At 38.8% G+C, this 23,473-nt stretch overlaps 1 protein-coding gene and 2 long non-coding RNA genes across 5 annotated transcripts; 1 reads left to right on the top strand and 2 right to left on the bottom strand.

The window, feature by feature from the left end:
- Positions 1 to 1,549: 1,549 nt before the first annotated feature.
- Positions 1,550 to 2,590, bottom strand: LOC118495340. Its single transcript, XR_004897717.1, has 2 exons — positions 2,420 to 2,590; positions 1,550 to 1,638 (listed from the first exon to the last, which is right to left on the bottom strand). It is a non-coding gene; the product is annotated as an uncharacterized LOC118495340 (long non-coding RNA).
- A 566-nt stretch (positions 2,591 to 3,156) lies between these two features.
- On the bottom strand, positions 3,157 to 23,274 carry LOC116036064 (red-sensitive opsin). Of its 3 annotated transcripts, none has more exons than XM_036002514.1 (6): positions 23,001 to 23,190; positions 4,280 to 4,576; positions 3,987 to 4,155; positions 3,730 to 3,895; positions 3,401 to 3,640; positions 3,157 to 3,302 (listed from the first exon to the last, which is right to left on the bottom strand). In XM_036002514.1, exons 1-6 carry the CDS (start codon positions 23,101 to 23,103, stop codon positions 3,204 to 3,206), a joined length of 1,074 nt encoding a protein of 357 aa, XP_035858407.1. In that variant the 5' UTR covers positions 23,104 to 23,190; the 3' UTR covers positions 3,157 to 3,203. The 3 variants fall into 3 exon arrangements, with proteins under 3 accessions (XP_035858407.1, XP_031135373.1, XP_035858406.1); XM_031279513.2 differs by lacking the exon at positions 23,001 to 23,190 and adding an exon at positions 4,761 to 4,946; XM_036002513.1 differs by lacking the exons at positions 3,157 to 3,302; positions 3,401 to 3,640; positions 3,730 to 3,895; positions 3,987 to 4,155; positions 4,280 to 4,576 and adding exons at positions 21,277 to 21,400; positions 21,499 to 21,738; positions 21,828 to 21,993; positions 22,082 to 22,250; positions 22,375 to 22,671 and having other exon boundaries at positions 23,001 to 23,274.
- LOC118495339 lies at positions 9,717 to 21,445 on the top strand. Its single transcript, XR_004897716.1, has 2 exons — positions 9,717 to 10,293; positions 21,285 to 21,445. It is a non-coding gene; the product is annotated as an uncharacterized LOC118495339 (long non-coding RNA).
- Positions 23,275 to 23,473: the final 199 nt, after the last annotated feature.

Below are 23,473 nucleotides of genomic sequence, written 5' to 3'. Positions count from 1 at the left end.
TGAAGCGCAGTCACACCATAAAACGTTAAGACACGTTGAAAAAAGATCCGTATTTTGCCGTAATCCAATGACACGGGGAAAAAGTAATCCACAGTGATCAGTAGATCCACAAAAAGGTAAATGACACGGTGTATCCAGCAAGGCCGATACGAGCGTCACATTCACCAGCCAGCTCCAAACAGGTGAACGAGGCCTCTCCACTTCGCCGTTTAAATAAAGTAGAATAAACGTATAAAAGTCCAAATCTACACAAAACCCGCAATCAATTAGTAAGCTGACATCACATTTATATACATGGCATTTAGGAAACCTTTATTGCAAGGTTGGCACGGCAAGATGTCCAGACTAGTGCAACAGTAACTTTCGTTTTTTGCGTCCTGCTGCTCCCATCGTCAGCCAGGTAATATTTTTTTACTGAAGCAGTATATGAAATCAGATGTATTACCTATCACCATTTAGTTGTTATGTGTTATTTAAGATATTTATAAAATATCTGGTCATGCCAGATGTAATTATTCCACTCATTTTTTAAACAATGCAATTACCTGTTTGAGCCACCAGTGCTCCTCCTGCCCCCCCAGCAAACTCCGCGTATGTGGTCAGACCATCTGCTAGGGGGCCGAGACTGAGAGCTACATGGATAAATATGCACCAAACAAGCCACTTTGAAATTTTGCTCTTTTCATGAATAAAAAAGTTGGGTGACTCCCCCCGCCCAGACTAAAAAATGTTGGATGACCCTCCCTTCAGCAAAAAATAAAAAGACATGACCCTCAACTATTTTCCTCCGGTGGTCCATTCCATAAATACCGAACGGTCCCTAATTTTAATTTAAGCTATTTTGTAATTAATTAATTCATTCATTTTAATTTATTTTATTGATTGGATGAACTATAATTTGTATAATATATACTATAATAAAAGATGATTATTTTGTATTTTTGTCTGTCTGATTTGAATGCTTATGTTAAAAAATAACTTTACTCAACAGTTACTCAGTACTTGAGTAGTTTTTTCACCAAGCACTTTTTTACTCTTACTCAAGTAATTATTTGGATGACTACTTTTTACTTTTACTTGAGTCATATTATTCTAAAGCAGGGGTCACCAACACGGTGCCCGCGGGCACCAGGTAGCCCCCAAGGACCACATGAGTAGCCCTCAGGCCTGTTCTAAAAATGAAAATTGAATATTGACATTATTTGTTTCCCACCTTGTTAAGTCATTGTTGATAATTATTGTGAGAAATCATTAACGTGATCAGTGTCTTCACATAGATGACTATCATTAATCATTAATAATCATATATAACTAAAGGCAAACTGAGCAAATTTGTTATTTCAGAAGAGAGTATCAAACTGGTAGCCCTTCGTATGACTCCGTCCCCATGAAGTAGCTCTCAGTTTCAAAAAGGTTGGTGACCCCTGTTCTAAAGTAACAGTACTTTTACTTGAGTACAATTTTTGGCTACTCTACCCACCTCTGGTTAAGAGGCACAAAGGCACTCTAAAACTTGCCCCGACAACTGCCGTTTTAGCTCAGGGGACGCTTTCTTATGGTGGAGTCATGAACACTGACCTTAACTGAGGCAAGTGAGGCCTGCAGTTCTTTGGATGTTGTTGTGGGGTCTTTTGTGACCTCTTGGATGAGTCATCGCTGCGCTCTTGGGGTAATGTTGGTCGGCCGGCCACTCATGGGAAGGTTCACCACTGTTCCATGTTATGTTTTCACAGGGGGGACAGACGCTTTTTCACACAGGGTCAAGTAGGTTTTTTTCCCCCCCCTTAATAATAAAAAACATTTAATAACTGCATTTTGTGTTTACTTGTGTTATCTTTGTTTGTTTGTTATACATTTGTTTGATGATCTGACACATTTAGGTGTGACAAACATGCAAAAAAATAAGAAAACACTTTTTCACACCACTGTATGTTATTCATCAAGATGAGCTGTGAACAAAGTAGGTCAAATTCTTGAGACTTTAGTGACAGATTGACTTGCCGTTCCTAATCATCGCCTCTACTAATCCCCAGCATCCTCCTTAAATCGTCCACAATAGTTGTTTCAAAACTGATAAGTTATATTTATTGTATGACTTGTATTTATATCTGTATGCCCTTTCCATGATGAACGTACAGACAGCCGTTGGTTCCAATACTGAGGAAGGTGTTTCTGTTACAGGTATTGAATTGCTTAATTAGAATTTTCTCAGTATTACTTACTATTATTGGGCAATTCTAGTTAGCTAAAACTTTTGTGTGTGTGTGTGTGTGTGTGTGTGTGTGTGTGTGTGTGTGTTATTTCGACAACCATTCATCCGATCACCTTCACTTGGTGGGTGTATTGCTGCTGGGTAGAACTTTACAACCGTACATTGGTTGCAGGGCTGTATTGCTGTTCTCTAGTCAATAATGTTGACAGGTTCACATTGTGTTGCTCTTGGCTATTGTACACTGCTTCCATCAGTAAGCACACCAGTGGAAACAATTAAATCCATTCAGCTTAAATTACGTTTTAACTAAATTTATTTTGGTTTCAGTTGTGAAAATCATGCAGTTTGAGGCCAAGTCTACATCTGCACAGTTATTATTTTAAACAGCTTTTTCTATCCGTTTTGACTTTTGCGTTTTGACCTTTCGTCCACACGTAAACTGCATTTTAGGTCACTGAAAAGTGATCTTTCAGAAAGGGTGTAGATTTTCAGAAACTCTGTGGACTCTCAAAATTCAATCAAATAGCTTTTGCAACTGCACATGATACGTTATACAATAATGTCTACTAGAGAATTTCTAAGATGCACAATCTGGAGCTGCTCCATAACCATACCTTTCAAAAATGTTCAAGTGTTTTTAAAATGTTAGTATGGTTTACTAATGTTACTAAACAGTAACATCAGCACCAGTTATAAGGGAAAGGTTCAAGGTTCTTACAGTAATGAACAATCTGCACTGGTAGTTATTAAAAGTCACCAAAAGGAAAACTTTCACTATGGTTGATATTTTTATGTTCATCTGAAAAAAGACCAGTCATAATGATTCATTTGCTTTATGTATGCTTTATTGTTTTTGTTGTTTTTGTCATTTGCAAGAAAGCTATATTTACTAAAAAATAAATAATTAAACAATACATATTTACTGTACAAATCATAATTCTCTCTCGGTTCTCTGTTGTTGTTTTTTCCAAAAGAAAGAACATCAACAGCTTTACGCAGGAGCCACGGAGGAGACCTCTGTCTTTGATGAGGATACCTCAGAGCCATCATCCACTTGTTTGCCAAACAGTTGCATGATACATGAACGGAACTGATAAGGAAAAAATAAAACAGTATGTTACAAATTTAAAGCAAACACATCCGATTCAGACAAGTTGATCAATGTGGCAATGCTATTGTTGTACCCACCTGCCGGTTCATGAAGACATATATAACTGGGTTCCAGATGGTGGCGCTTTTTGCAAAGTATGCAGGCATGGAAGCAGCCAGAGGATGGAAGGCATAGCCAGGGTTAGCCGCACCATAGCAGACAAAAGTAGTGTAAGGTCCCCAGCAGAAACAATATGCGCCAATCATGACAACGACCATTCTGGATACTTCTCTCTCAGCTTTCTGGGTTGACTCTGATTCCTTCTGCTGCATAGCAACCTGTGATCCACAAATCAACAGAGTGTGAGATACTGCCAGGCTGTGATCTACTGTATATAGAGTATAAAACTGCTGGTAAGATAACTTACTGAATGGATAGCCATAAATACTGCAAGGTAGCAAAGAATGATGATGCCCAGAGGAATGAAACAACATGTAATCATAAGAGTAATCATGTAGGACTGGACTCCAGGGTCTGTATTTCCACTGAATACATCAGGTCCACAGGAAGTCTTCAGTCCATGAGGCCAGTACCTGATGACAAGAAAATTTTAAGTATACGGTTCCACTGATTAATTCCAAAATCATTTTTTTTATAAGATAAAAAAAAAAAACAGCAGGCTACCTGCTCCATCCAAAGACGGGGGGAGCAGTCCAAAACGCTGCCCAAACCCAGCAGAACACTATTCCAGCTACAGCCATTTTGCCATCAAACTTCACGTTTCCAAAAGGTTTGCACACAATTATCCATCTCTCAAAGGAGATGACAGTGAGGGACCAGAGACCAGCAATGCCTGTGTAAAGAATAAGGATACTAAGTAAAGGTATTTAACTTTTAGTCTGATAACATATGCAACACCAAGAAAACTCTCTTTCCAAACACCTTCCAATCAAAGAGAAAGAACAGCAACCACTTACCACAACATGCGACAGTGTAGCCCTCAAAGATGCACATTGGGTGTCCCAGAATGAAGTAACCAAAAAACTGGTTGCATACACTGATGGTGCTGGCAAGAAGTGTCTCCATTATATCAGCAAATGCAAGATTTACCAAGATCCAGTTCAGAGGGTGACGGAGTTTCTTGAACTTTGCTGTGGCCACCAAGACGAGACCGTTGGTGAAGATTGATGCGACAACCACCATTAACATCCACAGTGTTGCAACGTGGTAAACCCATCGTGGAGCAATGTGGTAATTTGGACCCTCAAAGGGACCTGAAAGACAAAAAGCAATCTCATATTTAGTCACACAATTTAGATATAATAATAACCAAATACAATAACTGTACGTTTATAAAATTCAGCCATAGTGACATAGTTGCTTTAAAAGTCAACAAAATATGATTGTAATTTGCTCTGGTCAATGAATTATTAAAAAAGTAAAATGATAATAGTGTACCTTTGGTATTATTAGCGTTTACGTAAACAAAGCCACCACTCGATGTTGTATCGTCATTGTACCGCCTGGCAGCAAATGCCTGTTTTCCCCACTCTTCTGCCATTCTGATCGTAGAAGGAAGACCTTAGCAGTAGACCTTTCTTGTCACTTGCAACCTCCTTGGGTGACTGGTGACCCACATCTGACTTTAGCTTTTATACCTGTGCTTCAGAGACCTCTGATAGGATTAGGTGGTTAGGTTAGCAGAGGTGTCCTGCTTAGTCCTGCTTAAAACACAAAATGCCCAAATAATCTTGTTACAAACGGATTTCCATCCACTCCATTAAAATGGGATTAGATTAGATAGATAGATAGATAGATAGATAGATAGACAGATAGAGGACTGTTCGTTTTTTATTTGAGGGGCTACCGGAGGAGTTTTGGGATCTTTAGTCAAAACAGACTTGACCCTCCCTTCGCCAGCAATACATTTTTCTATGACCCTCCAAAATGATTGGGAAAAGAGGCATGACCCTCACCAACAATGTATTGATGCCTTCTGTACAGGTTTGCGCTTGGCAAAGATGTACAGATAGCCACTGTTTTTTTACAGTCATGAGATACATGACTTAACCTCTGCTTTCTCATCTTACACATCACACTCCACCAAGATGGTGGCCATTTCAGTAGATTTACTCACTATAAGTCAAAAATGAACTGCAGTTTTATTTGACAGTCAGTGTGTTCAATGAGTTTACAACACCTCAGTGGTTCTTCAGAGCTCATTATAAACTGTAACTAACTATTTTTCTCCGGTGGTCCATTCCATGAATACCGAACGGTCCCTAGACAGACAGACAGACAGACAGAGCCATCATTTCCCTTCATTGATATCTGATACAGCCAATATTGTCTACTTCTTACTATTTCTAACTATAGGAGTGTAATATTAAGTAACACTGACTATGTGTATCAAATGATGACTTAAGCTTCAAAGCAAATTTTTCTTGTACTTTGGATGGAGAGGAATAATTCCACTTTGGGACACTTAATATCATGAAACACATCCATTGCATGATATTAAATTAATTTGGGAAGTTACGTAAGACAAACACCACAGAACTGTGCAATTCAACTTATTTTTTTAAATGTATCTGGGTCAAAGACGTGGCATGTCAATTATGGTGTCCAAAGCATATTCATAATGCAAAAGATAAATATGAATTTTTAAAAATTACATTAAATTACTCAACTCTGCCCTCTTTACTCACTTGTATAGGTATTTATTGCAAAAAAATAAAATTCAAAGAGCTATTGAGCTGAGAAGTACCAAACTGTCCCTCATGGGTAACGTCCAGGCTTAAAATCTAAGTATAAAAATGTGACAAAAATGTCAAAAATAATAATAAGAGCATTAATTATCTACTTTGGCATAATTGTGACGATGTTTGCAGTGATACCTACAAATATAGTAACAATCCTACCCTTATTTAAAATGTTACTCAAGAAATACTTTTGTCCTTACTTTTGGATTTCCCTAATGTCCTTCCTGGGTAACAGACCTTAAACTCCATATATTACCCATAATGCATTTGCATAGTCATGAAGTATGATATTACATCATAGAGAAGATTTGGGAGGACCCCAAAACATCTGGAGAGTTTAGTAATTCTCTCTTCAAAAAGTTTTTATTTTGCTTTTTCGGTCACTGGTGCACTATGTCCAAAAATCATGTGTCTTTCTGGATAACGCTAATAAAACATATTTGATGTTTTGATATTTAAAAAATGCCTATTTCATGTGAAATATAGCATTAATGTTTTAAAGGCTAAGATATATTTTAGCTGAGTATGCAATGTTTGACAGAGTTTTGGTGGGAAAATCATGTTTTTGTCCTTCCTGGATAACAGTTTGTCCTTCCTGGATAACAAAGATCTTCTGTTACCCAGGACATGTCCTCTGTTATCCAGATTGGACATGTTAATGAAAATAGTTTTTTTTATTAGTATTTATCACTTTTCAAGCATTATGTTGATAATGTTAGATTATATTAATAAAATAATATTTATTTCTTTAATCTTTTATGGCATTTTTGCATTATGTCATTCCTGGCTAACGGGATGTCATCCCGAGTAACAATGACACAGTCAAGTAATTTAACACAGATTTTCATGGTATATTACACAACCATGTTTTCCTCAGTTGAGTATACAACAAAAACCTGATAACCTTTACTGTAAAGCATTTTAAGACATCTTTCATAATTTTTCTGTTTTTGGCATGGAATATTGTGTGACCAAAAGCAAACGATGAGCCCATTTAATTATAAATACCCAAATATATCATATTAATTGTGTTAAAAATTCAGTTTTTTTGAACAGTGCGTGTTTGGTTAGCTGTAACTATGGATATGCCTAAACATTTATATGTTAAAAAGGTAGACATTTAAATATTTTTTAAATCCATTCCCGTTATCCAGGAAGGACATTTTTCATGGAATAAATCACATGATTGATAAAAAAAAATTAAATTGCATTTCTAAATTAAATTCCTGTTGTTGAGATGTATATAGAACACTCTAATAAAAATAGAAAGTGCTTGAGTTGGCATTTTTTGACACTTTCATTTATTTTCAAATTTTAAATCGTTATTCGTCTTTGACCCATCTACATAACAAATCTTGAGCTCAAACTTGACTTTTGAACTCTATTTTGAAGTTACTGTAATCAACAAAATTGACTCAAGATGCTTATCCACATGATAAAGGATGTCTTGAATGTCCCAAAAATATCATTAACTCATTTTCGACCAAAAACAAAGTTACGGCCTTTTGCCTTTGCAGGGCAGTATAGCTGGGTATCCTGGGCATATGAGGTCTGCCAAGTCTTAAAGCAGCTTAATTTGATAAGTGGTAATCCACATAAAGCGGCAATTACAGTTTGTAAGACAGTAAGACAACTCTAATCCCTCCATAAAGAGAGGTGACATAAGAACATATCATTTTTAGACTCTCCTTTGACCCTACAACTCACGTCATAGTCCTCATGTAACACAGTCTCACGGCAGTTCGTGAAATGGTCACATAATTAAATTTGATTAATGTACACAAACACGTTTATCTTGTTTTTTTCGTGATGGTCAGCACGTTTTTTAAACTAATGTATTTTAATGGGAAGCATCTATCGTGATCACGGTACGATTCTCAATGAGAAGATGACAGCATTAAGAATGACTACAGTAGCGAGGAGGTTGGTTAGGGCGGTGGATGCAACACAGGACTTTCACCCAGGAGCCTGGGGATCGTGTCCCGTGTGTCATGTTTCCTAAACCCAAATGTCGCTTTCTTGTTTTACTAAACCCAACCGTCCCGTTCTTCTTTTCCAAAACCCAACCGTGCCGTTGTTGTCCCGCGTCCCGTTGATAGTGTCCCGCGTGTCACGTTTCCTAAACCCAACCGCCGCTTTCTTCTTTTACTAAACCCAACTGTGCCGTTGTTGTCCCATGTCCCGTTATTGTTTTCTTAAAGCCAACCGTCCCATTCTTCTTTTCCTAAACCCAACCCGTCCTGCTGTATACAGCTATGCAATTGTTGGTATTATAAAAAACGTGCTGACCATAATGAAAAAAACGAGATAAACATGTTTGTGTACACGAATCAAATAGATTAAATTACGTGACCATTTCACAAACTGCCGTGAGACTGTGTTGCCTCATGTTAAGAGAAAAAGAGGATAGGGCATCACAACATGATTTCTGAGGAACTACTTTTGAAGAACACTTTCGAAAGGATGGCGCCAAACAGCATGATAGGCATGCACAGATTCTTAGTATTGAGTTTTTATCCTAGAGGCAGGATTCAGGGGCCAGATAAGCCAACAGCAAGGCCATTATAAAATGTTATGTTTTATGCTAGTTAGCTAGCTTTGTTTTAGCCAACAACAAATTCATATATTAATGTATAAACCACGTCTTGCAATGTATTTCATAAAAACAAAATCACATTACATACCTGTCTACGGAGGAAGAGGGCATGCTTTGTGCAGCTAATTAGTCACTTCCGATACACAATGAATGAGTGCAAATTTTTCCACAAGGGACCACGGACCTACTTGTTGTCTCATTTTCTGTAACCAATGCAGAATGAAAGCACAATGGAATCAGCAAGCCAACCAGCAGCTGGTGAGTTAGCTAGCTTGCTAACTCCGCTATGCCCCCATGCCACACAGGTTGGAGAAAACGAGCCGAACAAAGTTATTGTTACTCATCTGACGATAGCAATATGCTTTACTACGCTGTGACAAGGGTTAGGGTCAGTGTGTGCAAGTTCTATTTCGTATAGGCTTCGCCCTCTAAGAGCTCTTGCTTTTGGGTTTATCCCTCATGAAGATTTCTTTTGCGCCCTTGTGCCCTGCACGGGCCTCTATTATGTCCACAGTTATACTGCCAGATCTCCACCCAAGCTGCGAGGCGTGCCTCGGCCCCGTTCGCCAGGCTGACACCCTGCCGGCCGCCAGCAGTTCTGAGCCCGCTTACCGACGGTGACAGCCTATGACAGCAAATAAAACTGGGACTTGGATGATGAACAGACACATGAAGCAGGCTCGCCGTGGCAGAATAGATGATAGTCAGCCTTCAACGTCCTCTTTTGTTACTTCTCCAAGCATGAGGGCGAAGCAAGCCCTCACAGACAAATGCGTTGAGTTCAAACAACTCTGAATTGTAGTTGAGAACGTCAGTTATAACGGCCCACGTATTAAAAAAGTGTCGGGTTGAAATCAGGCTTGGGCTCATAATTCCAGTTAATGTGTCGGGCCGGGCCGGTCTGGGACACAACGTGCACGGGCTCGGGTTGGGTCGGGCTTGATTTTTTGGGCCAGATCTAAGCTCTAGCGTGCGGGCTCCCTGCCCACCGCTAAAGGTTTTGTTCTCGACCTGTATGAATGTTGAGTAGCATTCCCTGTACCCAGGGGCCGCCAAAATCAACTCAAAATTAAAGTTCCTGCTTCAATTGTGGATCTTTTATCTGCTGTATTTCTATTCACTTTATGATTCATTATTAAGGTTGTTTTAAAACAGATATGCCCTTCATTGCCTGGTCAAGAGCCTCTGTACCTAGTAACCATAGCTATTGATAAAATTGACACTATATCAATGTGTCTTGCAGAAGGCATTGTAGGGTAGCAGCTGTTGATCAGTTTCTCACCTCTAAGTGTTGAACCTCTAATCAGATCCGCATTGAACTAGGTGAAGATTTCTCATTTCCCAGTAGACCAAATCAGATTATACGGACAAATCAGGTTCCTTCACAAAACAGATTAACATAGAGTAATTAATTCTGGGATTTCACACGTAGCACTTTAATCTCTCCAGCAATAGTACATCCCAGAGCATAGGTTAACAAATGCTAATGTATTGGTTTATTTTAATCTGTTAATTCTGTTTTTCTTAATTCTCCTTCTTGCTCATATACCTGGCTCGCAGATTTGATAAGAACTCCATGTCGGACAAGGACTGCACATCAAGAAGAGGATGGATCCTGAAACTAAAGAAATCTGTAAACTTTTCTTCTTTTTTCCTTTATTTCCAAATATGTCTTAAATAATATTAGTGCATAACTGAATTTCTATTATTGTTTATGAAGTAATGCTGATAACTAATGTCTTGGGGGAGAGTGTTTTGCTTTCTGTATCTTGATATATATTTCCATGGATGCTGTGATGTTTCGATGGGTAGGTCTGGAATTCTGCTAGTTCTGAACTATTCGTGGTTGGTAATAATTCACTACTAGCAGAACTCAGATTTTCTCCAGACTACCAGCGGGAATCTCTATGACCACCTGAAATGACCTGGTGTGAAAGTCTGGTTTATGCACTCGCTGTCTGAATAGCAGGTGGTCTGCACGTGTATTAAATTATTACACTGGTGTAAAGTCAGTAGCGGAGTGGCAATCGGGAGAGTCTGGACTTTTCCCGGTGGGCCGGTAGTGTTTTGAGGCCGCGAGGGCCAGTCTGATAATAGTTATACATTGCAAGTTCTTAGCCTCTGCTTAACCTGTACGGTGGCCCACAGCAGCCTCTTATTTCAATACTTAAACACAGGCTAATCAGAAAGCACTAACGAAGTGCAGAAATATAGGGGGATCAGTGAGCGGCCCCTCCCCAAATGGCATAGCCCTGGTCAGCCTATAACGTAAAGCCATTGAACACCTCTTTTTTTCCTCGTCACGTTTGGAAGTCTATCGGTAACGTTAACAGACAGTGTGTGAGTCTAATGATGGAAAGCCAAAAAAGAAAAGGGAAAGGTGGCGCTGAGAAGGTCAGACTCAAAAGTAAAAAAATGGAGGAGGAGGCAGCGAAATGCTACAAAATAACAGACATGTTCCGGGCATCAACGAGTAAAGATACTACAGGTGCAATAAGATAACTTTGCTAAGCACCTAATGTCACAGCTAGGCACAGATGGGATTTAGCACCAGCTACCAGCCAGAAGTTTGATGAATATATTACGGCAGTAATGTTGAGATAATTAGAAAAGGCTGACAAAGTTGCCATATGTGTTTTAAATTAAGTCTAATACTAAGGGCAATATATAAAGTGCTGTGCATGTGTGTTTCTATAGTGGCCCAATGCACCTTAAATTATTTTAGTTGATTCATTTTTTCTATTCTTTAACGACTATAATTTGGGAGGATTGTACAATTCTATGAACATATCCTAATTGTACAATCCTCCTTAATTATAGTCTTAGTTCACTGAACCAATAACTATAGAGTGTAGACTACTGTGCATTCATGTAACAACAGGGAGAGGACACCTCAATGTTTTTTGACCTTTTGCTGGGGGGAATAACTGATAAATATACTCTGTTACATTCATGTTTACAGTGTACATGAAATGTATAACTTAATTATCTTTATAGTTTCTAGATTTTAGAGTCCAATTTCTTCAGTATCTTTCTTTTCTATTCTCATATATACGAGGGAGAAAAGCATATAATACGTAAAGAAGGAAACTCGTCCTCTATAAAAAAAAAAAAAACACGTGAGAAAAAGCGTGGCAGGTAATAGCGGACCGACTGAATGATTGTCTAAAAATATACTTTTACGAACTACTGCTCTTAACTGAAACCATTCAATGAGTCACTTGTCATTTGCAAAAATGAACAGTTGTACACTTTGCATTAAAAGTGAGCAGTTAAGTAAATATGACTTAAGGAATTTATATTTTAGCCCATGAGAGAGAGAGAGAGAGAGAGAGAGAGAGAGAGGGAGAAACAGAGTGAAAGAGATATTGATGCATCATATGCTAGCGTTGTAGAAAATGGATCTTCATGGTAAATCTCCTGAGTAACATTAGCTTCTGTTTACTTTTAAGGCAAAGAGTAAAATGGTTCATTTGTGCAAATGATTAGTAGCCCAATCTTTGAATGGTATGATTACGATGGTTTCAATTCAGAGCAGTGGTCAGTTAATGTATATATTTAGGCTAGTTACGCATTCAGTCGGTCCGTGATCGTCTGCCACGCCTTCTCTTGCTGTTTCATTACAGTGGCCGTGTTTCTTTTTTACAAATAATGTGTTTCACGTTATCATACTTCCACAAGAAGCTGCTGCTCACTCTGTATGAAGTATGAACAATGCATATTCTCCATTTTAGCAACAGTATCTGTTATCGCCCTTGCGGTCTGTTGAGGAAAGCCGTGAACGTGCATCTATCCAAAATACTTCAGCCTGGCTTGACCTAGTCGCTCCTCCTCAGCCTGGCTTGGCCTTCGTGAAACGCACCAAGCCAGGCTGCACAGATTAGACTACTAGGTCAAGCCTCGCTTTATCCGTTATCCTGGATTTATAATTTCTGCTTTTGTGAAACAGTCCCCAGGTGTCACTTTCACAATGGTGGCATGTGTAGCGGGGACAGTTGAGACAGCGTGTCTCAACTGCACCCCGCTGGCCACCTCGCACATTTCTCTAGATTTTGCAATGACTTTGCATGGCACAATACCATGCCAGTTTTTAGGACACAGAATAACGTTTGTGATGATACCAGTTACGTTTAACAGTCACATAAGGATAATAAGCTATTCATTGTGGAGAGTGCATGGTGAAGTGAACGTCTTACCTCAGAACATTTTTTTTTGCCGATATCTTCGGATCGGAGATGTGTCTGTTGTTCAAATGTCCCACGATCAAAGAGGACACTAATACATGTGCACAGCAAAAATCACAACTTGTGCTTGCTGTGCACATAAGTTATTTAAGGTGTCTCAACTGTACACGTCTCAACTGTACACGGTCTACCCTACTTTGCCTGATGAAGGTCTAGTACCGAAACATTAGCAGCTATTACAATTTATCTTTGCAAGTTAGACAGTGAGCGGGAGTGTCTTTGCAATTTTTCCCCAAGTAGCCTACACCAATCTCAGAAGCAGTGGTGGTGCGTGGCAAATTTTACCGAGGAAGCCAGTGAGCTTAGTATGGAGATCATATTGCCTTATTATAACATAATGACGATTTTTTATTTGATTTCATTGGTTTGCACACATAGAAAACAATACATCACAAATCAAATGTCTTTCACATGGAAAGAGAGAGCGTGTGCTGAGAGGTCAGAAATCCGTGGGAAACCTCTAGGTCACTAGAAATTAATTTACAGTCAAAGAAATATAACATAAAATAACTAAATAAATATAAACAAAAATAATTACTCAATTTGGTTAAATTAAAAATGTATGACAATAAAATAATGAAATATCAGGACATATGATTACAGAAAAAGGAGATTTAAATAATAAAAACCCGAAGCGTTCATAAAGCTGGCATCCGCCCCTGTATCCCATTCGTAGGGAACAATTTAAGCCTACAAATCAACACAAGGTGCGATTTATTTTCGCTCTCCAAATACTGCACAACAACACGTTAGAAAAACTAAAGTATGTGCCTATGAGGGGACGTCAACAATATATCTGTAATCAACAAGAAACAACAATTCTGTTTGGTCTAAAAGAGGCACGCACAACAGACCTATACAGGCTAAACATTAAACATAAACAACGAATTGGTTGTTTGAAGCATTATAGCAGACTACTAATAGCCCAGTACAGGGACGTGCACAGACATTTGGAGGGGCTATTGCTCTAAACTGGAAAAAGGCAAAGACTTCAAAGAACTGTCTCCAAAAGAAAAGTTATATTTTGAATAAGTTCTATTATGTACCTTAAATTAAGAATACTATTGTCCGCAGCATGTATCTTTCTCCTTATCACACTTTTACTGACATGGCCCTTTTATAGGAACACTCACCACCCTCATTATGTAGCCGTCTGATTTGTTGAGTGATGCTCCGCATGCTCTTCCTCACTCTCTGGTCTGGAGCCTTGTGGTAGGACCAGGGCTGGACTGGGACAAAAAAATCGGCCCTGGCATTTTTGACCCAGGCGGCCCACACCCACTGTGATTGGTCAGACACATTCCCTGCACACAGTCCTCTTAAAATATGCGTGCATTCTATGATATGAGTTGCCTAGTGTTCTGCGTGCATGTGATAGTTTTGGATCCTTCAAGAGGGGTCTCAAGACTTATCTGTTGATCTTTTTTTTTTATAATTCAAATATTTATTGAGTTTTTTATTTTATAACAGAGAAACAACAAAGAAAAAAAAACACAACAGTGAGGTTCAATGTAAATCTCTGTAAACAGCTGATGTTCAAATTACATTGTAGACATGTAGGTGCAGAAATTGTCCCATTGTTCCTTCATGGATTCATTCGTACAATGTAGTCTTCCCAGCATCTTTTCGCACGCAGCATTCTCAGTCATTCTTTCTTTCCACATTCTAAATGTTGGGGCATGAGAGTCCTTCCAAAATTTCAAAATGAGTCGGGAACATGTTACCAACGCAGTGTTTAACACTCTAAAAGTATGTTTATTTAACATTGGCACTTCTCTTTTGTCTCCGAGTAAATACAGTCTAGGTGATTTGGGCAAGTTACAGGATAACCAACCCTGCATGTAACTTAAAACACTGCTCCAAAAAACAGAGATCACCGGACATTCCCAAAGGGCATGCATCAAAGTACCTTTAGCTATTTGACATTTCCAACAAAGATCGTTTCTGCCAATACCCATTTTATAAAGCCTAGAAGGGGTATAATAATATCTATTAAGAATTTTGTATTGAATGAACTTACCCCTAGCTTCTCTAATGTGCAACCCACTGTTTGACAGAATTGAATCCCATCCATTGTACATCCTAAAACTCTTTCCCATATTACTTTCAGACTTTTACTTGTATTGTTTTTAACCCAAGGGCAAATATTATACCATTTTGAGTTTACAGTGGTAGAGGTAGCAGCAGAAAGGTCTCTATAGGATTTTTCCCATTTAACAACTTAACCGTTCCTTTCAGACAATCTCTGATTTGTAAATACTTCCAAAAGTGGTCACGACCCTCCAAGTTAAATTTCCTTTTGATATCATCATATGACATAAATATGTCTCCCTCCAATAGATCACCTATAGTTCTAATACCTTTCCTTAGCCATTGTACCCAGTAAATAGTCTGTTTATTAATTTTAATTTTTGGGTTATGCCACAAGGGGGCGTATTTTTGCACATATGTAACAAGTTTGTATTTTTTATGGACCTCCAACCATACCATTTTAGAAAATTTCAAGATAGGGTTTTGCATTTTATTCCCTTTATTTGACTTTTGTGATAAAATATCTACTGGTGTAAACGGAGAGGCAAGCTCTCGTTCTATTAAAATCCAATCCAGGTTGATTTCCCCCACCCAATGCTTGACCAGACTAGACATTTCAAAAGAAATACTGTAATGTTCTACATTGGGCAGGGCCAACCCCCCCTCTTTCCTTGGCTGGCAGAGCCAATTAATGTTAATACGAGGTTTACCACCATTCCAAAGAAAGTGTTTTATCATGTTATTGTAACTTATTAGTGTTGGCCGTGGTATGCACATAGGTAACATTCTAGTATAATAATTGATAAGAGGGGCTATGACCATTTTCACTGTGTTTACTTTCCCCCATAATGTTAAATTTAACTTACTCCATTTATCCAAGTTAGTCTTAATTTTGTTGAGCATTTTTCCCATATTGTCAGCCATAATATCATCAATATTTGGGTTCAATTCAATTCCAAGATATTTCATTCCTTTATCCAACCACCTAAAATTGAAACCAGTTAATAAACTATGAGTGCAAGCTTGTGAAACTGGCATCGCCTCAGACTTATGCCAATTAATTTTGTACCTAGAGAACAACGAATAATTATCAATGACTTCAAGTAAGGTTGTGATAGAGTTAGTGGGGTCTTGACTTAATACCAAAATGTCATCTGCGTACAAAAACAATTTGTGTTCCCTGCCCCCAGCAAATACACCCTTAATTCTTGAGTTTTCTCTAATTTGAATAGCCAATGGCTCTAAAAAGATAGTGAATAACAGTGGACTTAAACTGCACCCTTGGCGGGTTGATCTGGAAATATTAAAAAAAGGAGAGAGTACCCCATTTGTAAACACAGCTGCCTTTGGTCCCGAATACAAGATTCCGATCCATCTGTTAAATTTTTCACTTAGACCAAATTTCGCCAGGGCGGTAAACAAAAAACTCCACTCTACCCTGTCGAAAGCTTTCTGGGCATCCAGAGATATAGCTAACACAAGATTTACATTGTTTCTATTCATCCATAAGAGATGCAATAATCTTCTCATGTTATCGGACGCAGATCTGTTCTTGATAAAACCTACCTGGTCTTTATGTATAATTTGTGGCAGTACAAACTCTAACCTTGTTGCTAGCACTTTGGATAATATTTTACAATTGACATTTATTAAACTTATTGGTCTATAATTGGCTGGATCAGTTAAATCTTTGTCCCCTTTTGGAATTAGAGATATTACTGCCTGATTGAAACTTTCAGGAAGCGATCCATATTCAAACGCTTCATGAAATACTTCAGTCAAAAATGGGCAGAATATGTCTATACATTTTTGGTAAAATTCGGCTGGAAAGCCATCTATCCCAGGTGACTTTCCAGATTTCATTGCACCAATGGCCTCATATACTTCAACCTCTGTTAAAGGAGTTTCCAATTTGTCCTTATCGTTTTGTGAGATCTTTGGTATTGTCATTCTCTCAAAAAATGCATCCAAAAATGCATCCATCTGATTCTTACTAACCATGCTCTCAGAAGTATACAAGTCTTGATAAAACATTTTGAAAGCCATGTTAATATCTGAGGAAGATGTAACCAATGTATCATCCTTTTTAATTGCAGTAATTACATTCTGGTTATCTATTTTTTTAAGTTGTCTTGCCAATAATCTTCCCGTTTTTTCCCCATTCTCATAGAAATTCGTTTTAAGCCGGAAAAGAGCATACTCTGCCTTCTTATCTGTTGATCTTACACTTAAATAATTCATTCATTCTTAGAGTTATGAGTTGTATATTTATGGTATTTGTTTATTTATTTGTATTATTGATATTTTATATTGTATTGCCATTATTGTTATTATTACTATTTTGCTTAATATTGGCTTGGCAACTTTTAAAAACTGTTTACTGTTCATTTTATCTATTGTAAGATTCATATTTTGTCACTTTGGACAAAAGTGTCTGCTAAATACAATAACCATAACCATAACCCTTTCCAAAAGCTACAATAAAGCTGAGAGTAGTATATGCTCTGGAAAAGAGCACCAATACAAGAGAAGCAGTGTACTCACTCACTTTTGATTGACGACCTGGAGGCCATTGAGTACACAATGTCCATACTCAAGTGCAAGTAATTGCCAAAATCGAAGAGTTTAAAGTATAATTTCAAATTATTTAATAAAATATAAGTATACAAGTATGTATTGTCAGTAAAGTCAGTCAAAATGTTGCCTTGGCCCACATCAATGAACAAGAAAAATTTACTCTAACAAGGTAACCTTTAAAAGAGTGAGAAACACAGAGAAATATAAGTTAAGGTATAATTAATTTAGCTTAAATGTCTGGGTAATGTAGAGAGACAGCTGTATACATTGTATACATGAGCCTAGTAGAACAGGCTGCATGGCCCTCTGAACATGCTGGACATCTTAGCATAAGTTAGGAAGGATAAGTAATAATAATAAATTATAGATTCAGTTGGTAACCATATTTTCTAGAAAATTTGAGGAGAGCTGAATATATTGTAAACTTACAATGAAATTAAAAAAATGGAAACAACAGTACCTGAGAGAGAAGAACAGAGGAATAATTAGTCATGAGTTGTTATCATAATCTTCCCCTTCAGTACTTCATTCAGTATTATTCATGTTATTGCAGTATTATTCATGTTATTGCATTCCCCACTAGGTGGCAGTATAGGATCAGGAATGAGTTGCAGTATTAGCATTAATGCTTACTCCACTGATCAACAGTCAACAGTCATGTGAAACAAGGACATAATAGGCTAACTAAACACTACAATAGTTAAACTAGTTAAAATCGTACTGGCATTCCACAAAGCAACTTTGGCTTTGCAATGCTACTGAATAACATTAGCTAATTAAGCAATTCAAGGAACACTGATGCTTGTATCAACACTGATTTTTATTTATAGATCACACAGACTTTTCAGCTACCCAACAGGCCAACTGCAGTTAGTTCAGCTACCTGACAGCCACCAACTTTAATGTTACAGCCAAACTGCTTGTTGTCGTTATGACGTGAGGCGCACTTAGCGCACGCACACACACACATACACACACACACACACACACACACACACACACACACACACACACACACACACACACACACACACACACACACAACCTCCCTCCCTTCCTGAGAGTCCCTGTTAATTTGCCTACTACTTACCACGTCGTCAGTTACTCTCTCTTCCATCTTTTCCTCACTCGCTCCCATGGCCCTGTCATGGTCACTCTCCTCCTCCACGGCTTCTTCCCTGTCATGATGTTGTTTCTGCTTCTCTGTATAGCCAGCCACCTCTCCTCCTTCCTCTACTTCAGGTAATGCTGATGTTGAAGCAGCTACTACAGCCCCAAACATGTCAGAAATGTTGGCACATTTTGAGGCATCCGCCTGTAGATTCTTAATATTTTTCTCCCGTAATTTCTCTTTCTCTCTTAAATTAAGAATACTATTGTCTGCAGCATGTATCTTTCTCCTTATCACACTTTTACTGACATAGCCCTTTTATATGAACACTCACCACCCTCATTATGTAGCCGTCTGATTTGTTGAGTGATGCTCCGCATGCTCTTCCTCACTCTCTGGTCTGGAGCCTTGTGGTAGGACCAGGTCTGGACTGGGACAAAAAATCGGCCCTGGCATTTTTGGCCCAGGCGGCCCACACCCACCGTGATTGGTCAGACACATTCCTTGCAGACAATATGTGTGCATTCTATGATATGAGTTGCCTAGTGTTCTGCGTTCATTAGGGTTGTGCCGATATCATCGTCCATCGTGATCGCTGGCCGACATCACAGTGGAGAGCCACCATCGTGATGCCACGCTCCCCCACCCTGTCAGACACACTGATATCCTAGTCGCGGGCGCTGGACGGGAAATTGACAAGTACGTCGGTCTTAAACTAGCAAAGTCACTTGCGTCGGGCTTTGCGCTGTGCTGCGCAGGTTGCAAGATAGGGCCCCTTAAGTGGAAGCTACTTCTTTCCCCCTTACGTGCAACCTATTTGTGGAAAAGACCATCGCTTTGAGCAGACTGGATTGGCTGTAGTGATACATTCTCTCTCTCTCTCTCTCTCTCCCTGTCAGTTGTAGCTCGCTCTATACTGCTAGTAACGTTGGACACAGCAGTCTCGAGCGAGAGAAAAAGCGTTAACGTGGAAGGCTATCACACTTTCCTTTCTCCGTCATTGGACTAAGTTTGTCGACACTACTGTTTGCGTGCATCAAGAAGTAAGTCTGATGTCCTGTAGGTACGGGACGATGTTATGCAGGATTTCTGAATGTACGTTAACAACACAGTCCCGGCGTTATGGGCGGGCTTTAGGGGGCCGGGCCCGCCCCCAGAGTCTGCTGTGCCCGCCCTGGACGGACGAGCCCTTTTTTAACTGACAAGCTTGATTGGTTTGTCAAAACTGATGCGGTTCAAATGGAAATTGACATGCAGCCTGCATGTCAGGAAGCTATCGGGAATTTGTATGAGAGAATAGGTAGCTTAATGTAAACTAAAGAGATAATTTAGGCTATGGATATATGGCGTTTCCTTAATGTTAATCAACGAGCTCCAAGGTTGGTGGAAGAAATTGACAAAGACGGCAAAAGTACAGGGAGTAACGTTAGTTCTGAAGTTGTCACTGCCAAAGCTAGCATTAGCCACGGTGCTGCTAGCCGACACTGTAACCCAAAGCAAGGGTTGTGTGCAATAGTTGTATGTTTAGTGTACATACTGCGCAGTGAAAATTAAGTCACTCTGCTGTTATGCTGTTTCAATACCAAATAAAATCTGTTAAACGTGTAGACCTGTATGCATTCATTCAATGCTCATTTGCAAGATAATTAACATAATGTTACATGATGAGATTTATTTAATTTGTGCCCCCCCAAAAATAATGGCATGCCCGTCCGTGAATTTGTGTCTGGAGCCGGGTCTGTAACAACAGTAGGCTAATTCACGAGGGGGCTATTTTATGTGTGAGCTAATATTGTGCATCTGTTCATGTGCGCTGCAACTAAGAGTTATGTTTCTGTTTATTGAATAAGTTATTCAGTGCAAACATAACCGATAATGTAGTTTAATCTCAGTAATAATGGTATATTAGGTTATTACTGTCGCTCTGTTGAAGGCAAACGTCCCACTGTACTGTCGTTACGCAGATCACGGACATCTGACTGACTTTACTGCACTGTAGTTAAGTGAAAGTAGGTCAAGTTGTAAAAAACTGCCCCTACCAGCAGGGCAGCATAGCCATGTAATACTGTCTATTTACAGAGGGCATTTAAATTCACGTCTGATCGTTTCTGTTAACTGTGAGCCCATAGTAGTAGAAAAAAAAATATTTATGTAAAGACATATGCGATATAGTAAAATAAAAAGTGCTTACAGAAACAGAAACTCTGTGGACTCTCAGAATTAATCCCTAATTCAATCAAATAGCTTTTGCAACTGTACATCATACATTATACAATAATGTCTACTAGAGAATTTCTAAGATGCACAATCTGGAGTTGCTCCATAACCATACCTTTCAAAGTTAGTATGGTCTCTTACTAAACAGTAACATCAGCACCGGTTATAAGGGAAATGTTCAAGGTTCTAACAGTAATGAACAATCTCTGCACTGGTAGTTATTAAAAGTCACCAAAAGGAAAACTTTCACTATGGTTGATATTTTTATGTTCATCTGAAAAATAGACCAGTCTTATATAATGATTCGTTTGCTTTTTATTGTTTTTGTTGTTTTTGTCATTTGCAAGAAAGCTATATTTACTAAAAATAAATAATTAAACAATACATATTTACTGTACAAATCATAATTCTCTCTCGGTTCTCTGTTGTTGTTTTCTCCAAAAGAAAGAACATCAACAGCTTTACGCAGGAGCCACGGAGGAGACCTCTGTCTTTGATGAGGATACCTCAGAGCCATCATCCACTTGTTTGCCAAAGAGTTGCATGATACATGAACGGAACTGATAAGGAAAAAATAAAACAGTATGTTACAAATTTAAACCAAACAAATCCGATTCAGACAAGTTGATCAATGTGGCAATGCTATTGTTGTACCCACCTGCCGGTTCATGAAGACATATATAACTGGGTTCCAGATGGTGGCGCTTTTTGCAAAGTATGCAGGCATGGAAGCAGCCAGAGGATGGAAGGAATAGCCAGGGTTAGCCGCGGCATAGCAGGCAAAAGTAGTGTAAGGTCCCCAGCAGAAACAATATGCGCCAATCATGACAACGACCATTCTGGATACTTCTCTCTCAGCTTTCTGGGTTGACTCTGATTCCTTCTGCTGCATAGCAACCTGTGATCCACAAATCAACAGAGTGTGAGATACTGCCAGGCTGTGATCTACTGTATATAGAGTATAAAACTGCTGGTAAGATAACTTACTGAATGGATAGCCATAAATACTAAAAGGTAACAAAAAATGATGATGCCCAGAGGAATGAAACAACATGTAATCATAAGAGTAATCATGTAGGACTGGACTCCAGGGTCTGTACTTCCACTGAATACATCAGGTCCACAGGAAGTCTTCAGTCCATGAGGCCAGTACCTGATGCAAGAAAATGTTTAGTGTACGGTTCCACTGATTAATTCCAAAATCATTTTTTTATAAGATAAAAAAAAATACAGCAGGCTACCTGCTCCATCCAAAGACGGGGGGAGCAGTCCAAAACGCTGCCCAAACCCAGCAGAACACTATTCCAGCTATGGCCATTTTGCCATCAAACTTCACGTTTCCAAAAGGTTTGCACACAATTATCCATCTCTCAAAGGAGATGACAGTGAGGGACCAGAGACCAGCAATGCCTGTGTAAAGAATAAGGATACTAAGTAAAGGTATTTAACTTTTAGTCTGATAACATATGCAACACCAAGAAAACTCTCTTTCCAAACACCTTCCAATCAAAGAGAAAGAACAGCGACCACTTACCACAACATGCGACAGTGTAGCCCTCAAAGATGCACATTGGGTGTCCCAGAACGAAGTAACCAAAAATCTGGTTCCATACACTGATGGTGCTGGCAAGAATTGTCTCCATTATATCAGCAAATGCAAGATTTACCAAGATCCAGTTCAGAGGGTGACGGAGTTTCTTGAACTTTGCCGTGGCCACCAAGACGAGACCGTTGGTGAAGAGTGATGCGACAACCACCATTAACATCCACAGTGTTGCAACGTGGTAAACCCATCGTGGAGCAATGTGGTAATTTGGACCCTCAAAGGGACCTGAAAGAAAAAAGCAATCTCATATTTAGTCACACAATTTAGAATCACGTGGTGGCCCATGTTGTCTTATTTCGTAAGGTCTTAAAAGCAATATATTTTAGAGACAGCACATATGTATACTGTCAGTTGTTAGTACTGTTGTTTTACGTACTGTTGAAAGTCTTTTAATCACATACTATCACACTCCATAAACAAAAAATTTAAATAATAACCAAATACAATAATTGTAAGTTTATAAAATTCAGCCATAGAGACATAGTTGCTTTAAAAGTCAACAAAATATGATTTGCTCTGGTCAATGAATTATTAAAAAAGTAAAATGATAATACCTCTGGTATTATTGCTGTTTGTGTAAGCAAAGCCACCACTCTGTGTTGTATCTTCATTGTACCGCCTGGCAGCAAATGCCTGTTTTCCCCACTCTTCTGCCATTCTGATCGTAGAAGGAAGACCTTAGCAGTAGACCTTTCTTGTCACTTGCAACCTCCTTGGGTGACTGGTGTCCCACATCTGACTTTAGCTTTTATACCTGTGCTTCAGAGACCTCCGACAGGATTAGATGGTTAGGTTAGCAGAGGTGTCCTGCTTAGTCCTGCTTAAGACACAAAATTCCCAAATAATCTTGTTACAAACGGATTTCCGTCCAAACTATTCAAATGGGAATTAGATAGATAGATAGATAGATATACAGACAGACATAATTGAACCATAATTTGCCTTCATTGATATCTGATATAGCCAATATTGTCTACTTCTTACTATTTCTAACTATAGTAGTGTAATATTAAGTAACACTGACTAT

The sequence above is a fragment of the Sander lucioperca genome, chromosome 6, assembly GCF_008315115.2.
Source record: "Sander lucioperca isolate FBNREF2018 chromosome 6, SLUC_FBN_1.2, whole genome shotgun sequence".
In the NCBI taxonomy this organism is placed as follows: domain Eukaryota; kingdom Metazoa; phylum Chordata; class Actinopteri; order Perciformes; family Percidae; genus Sander; species Sander lucioperca.
The sequence above is the reverse complement of the archived record's forward strand: the minus strand, read 5'-3'. Positions and strand labels throughout refer to the sequence as shown.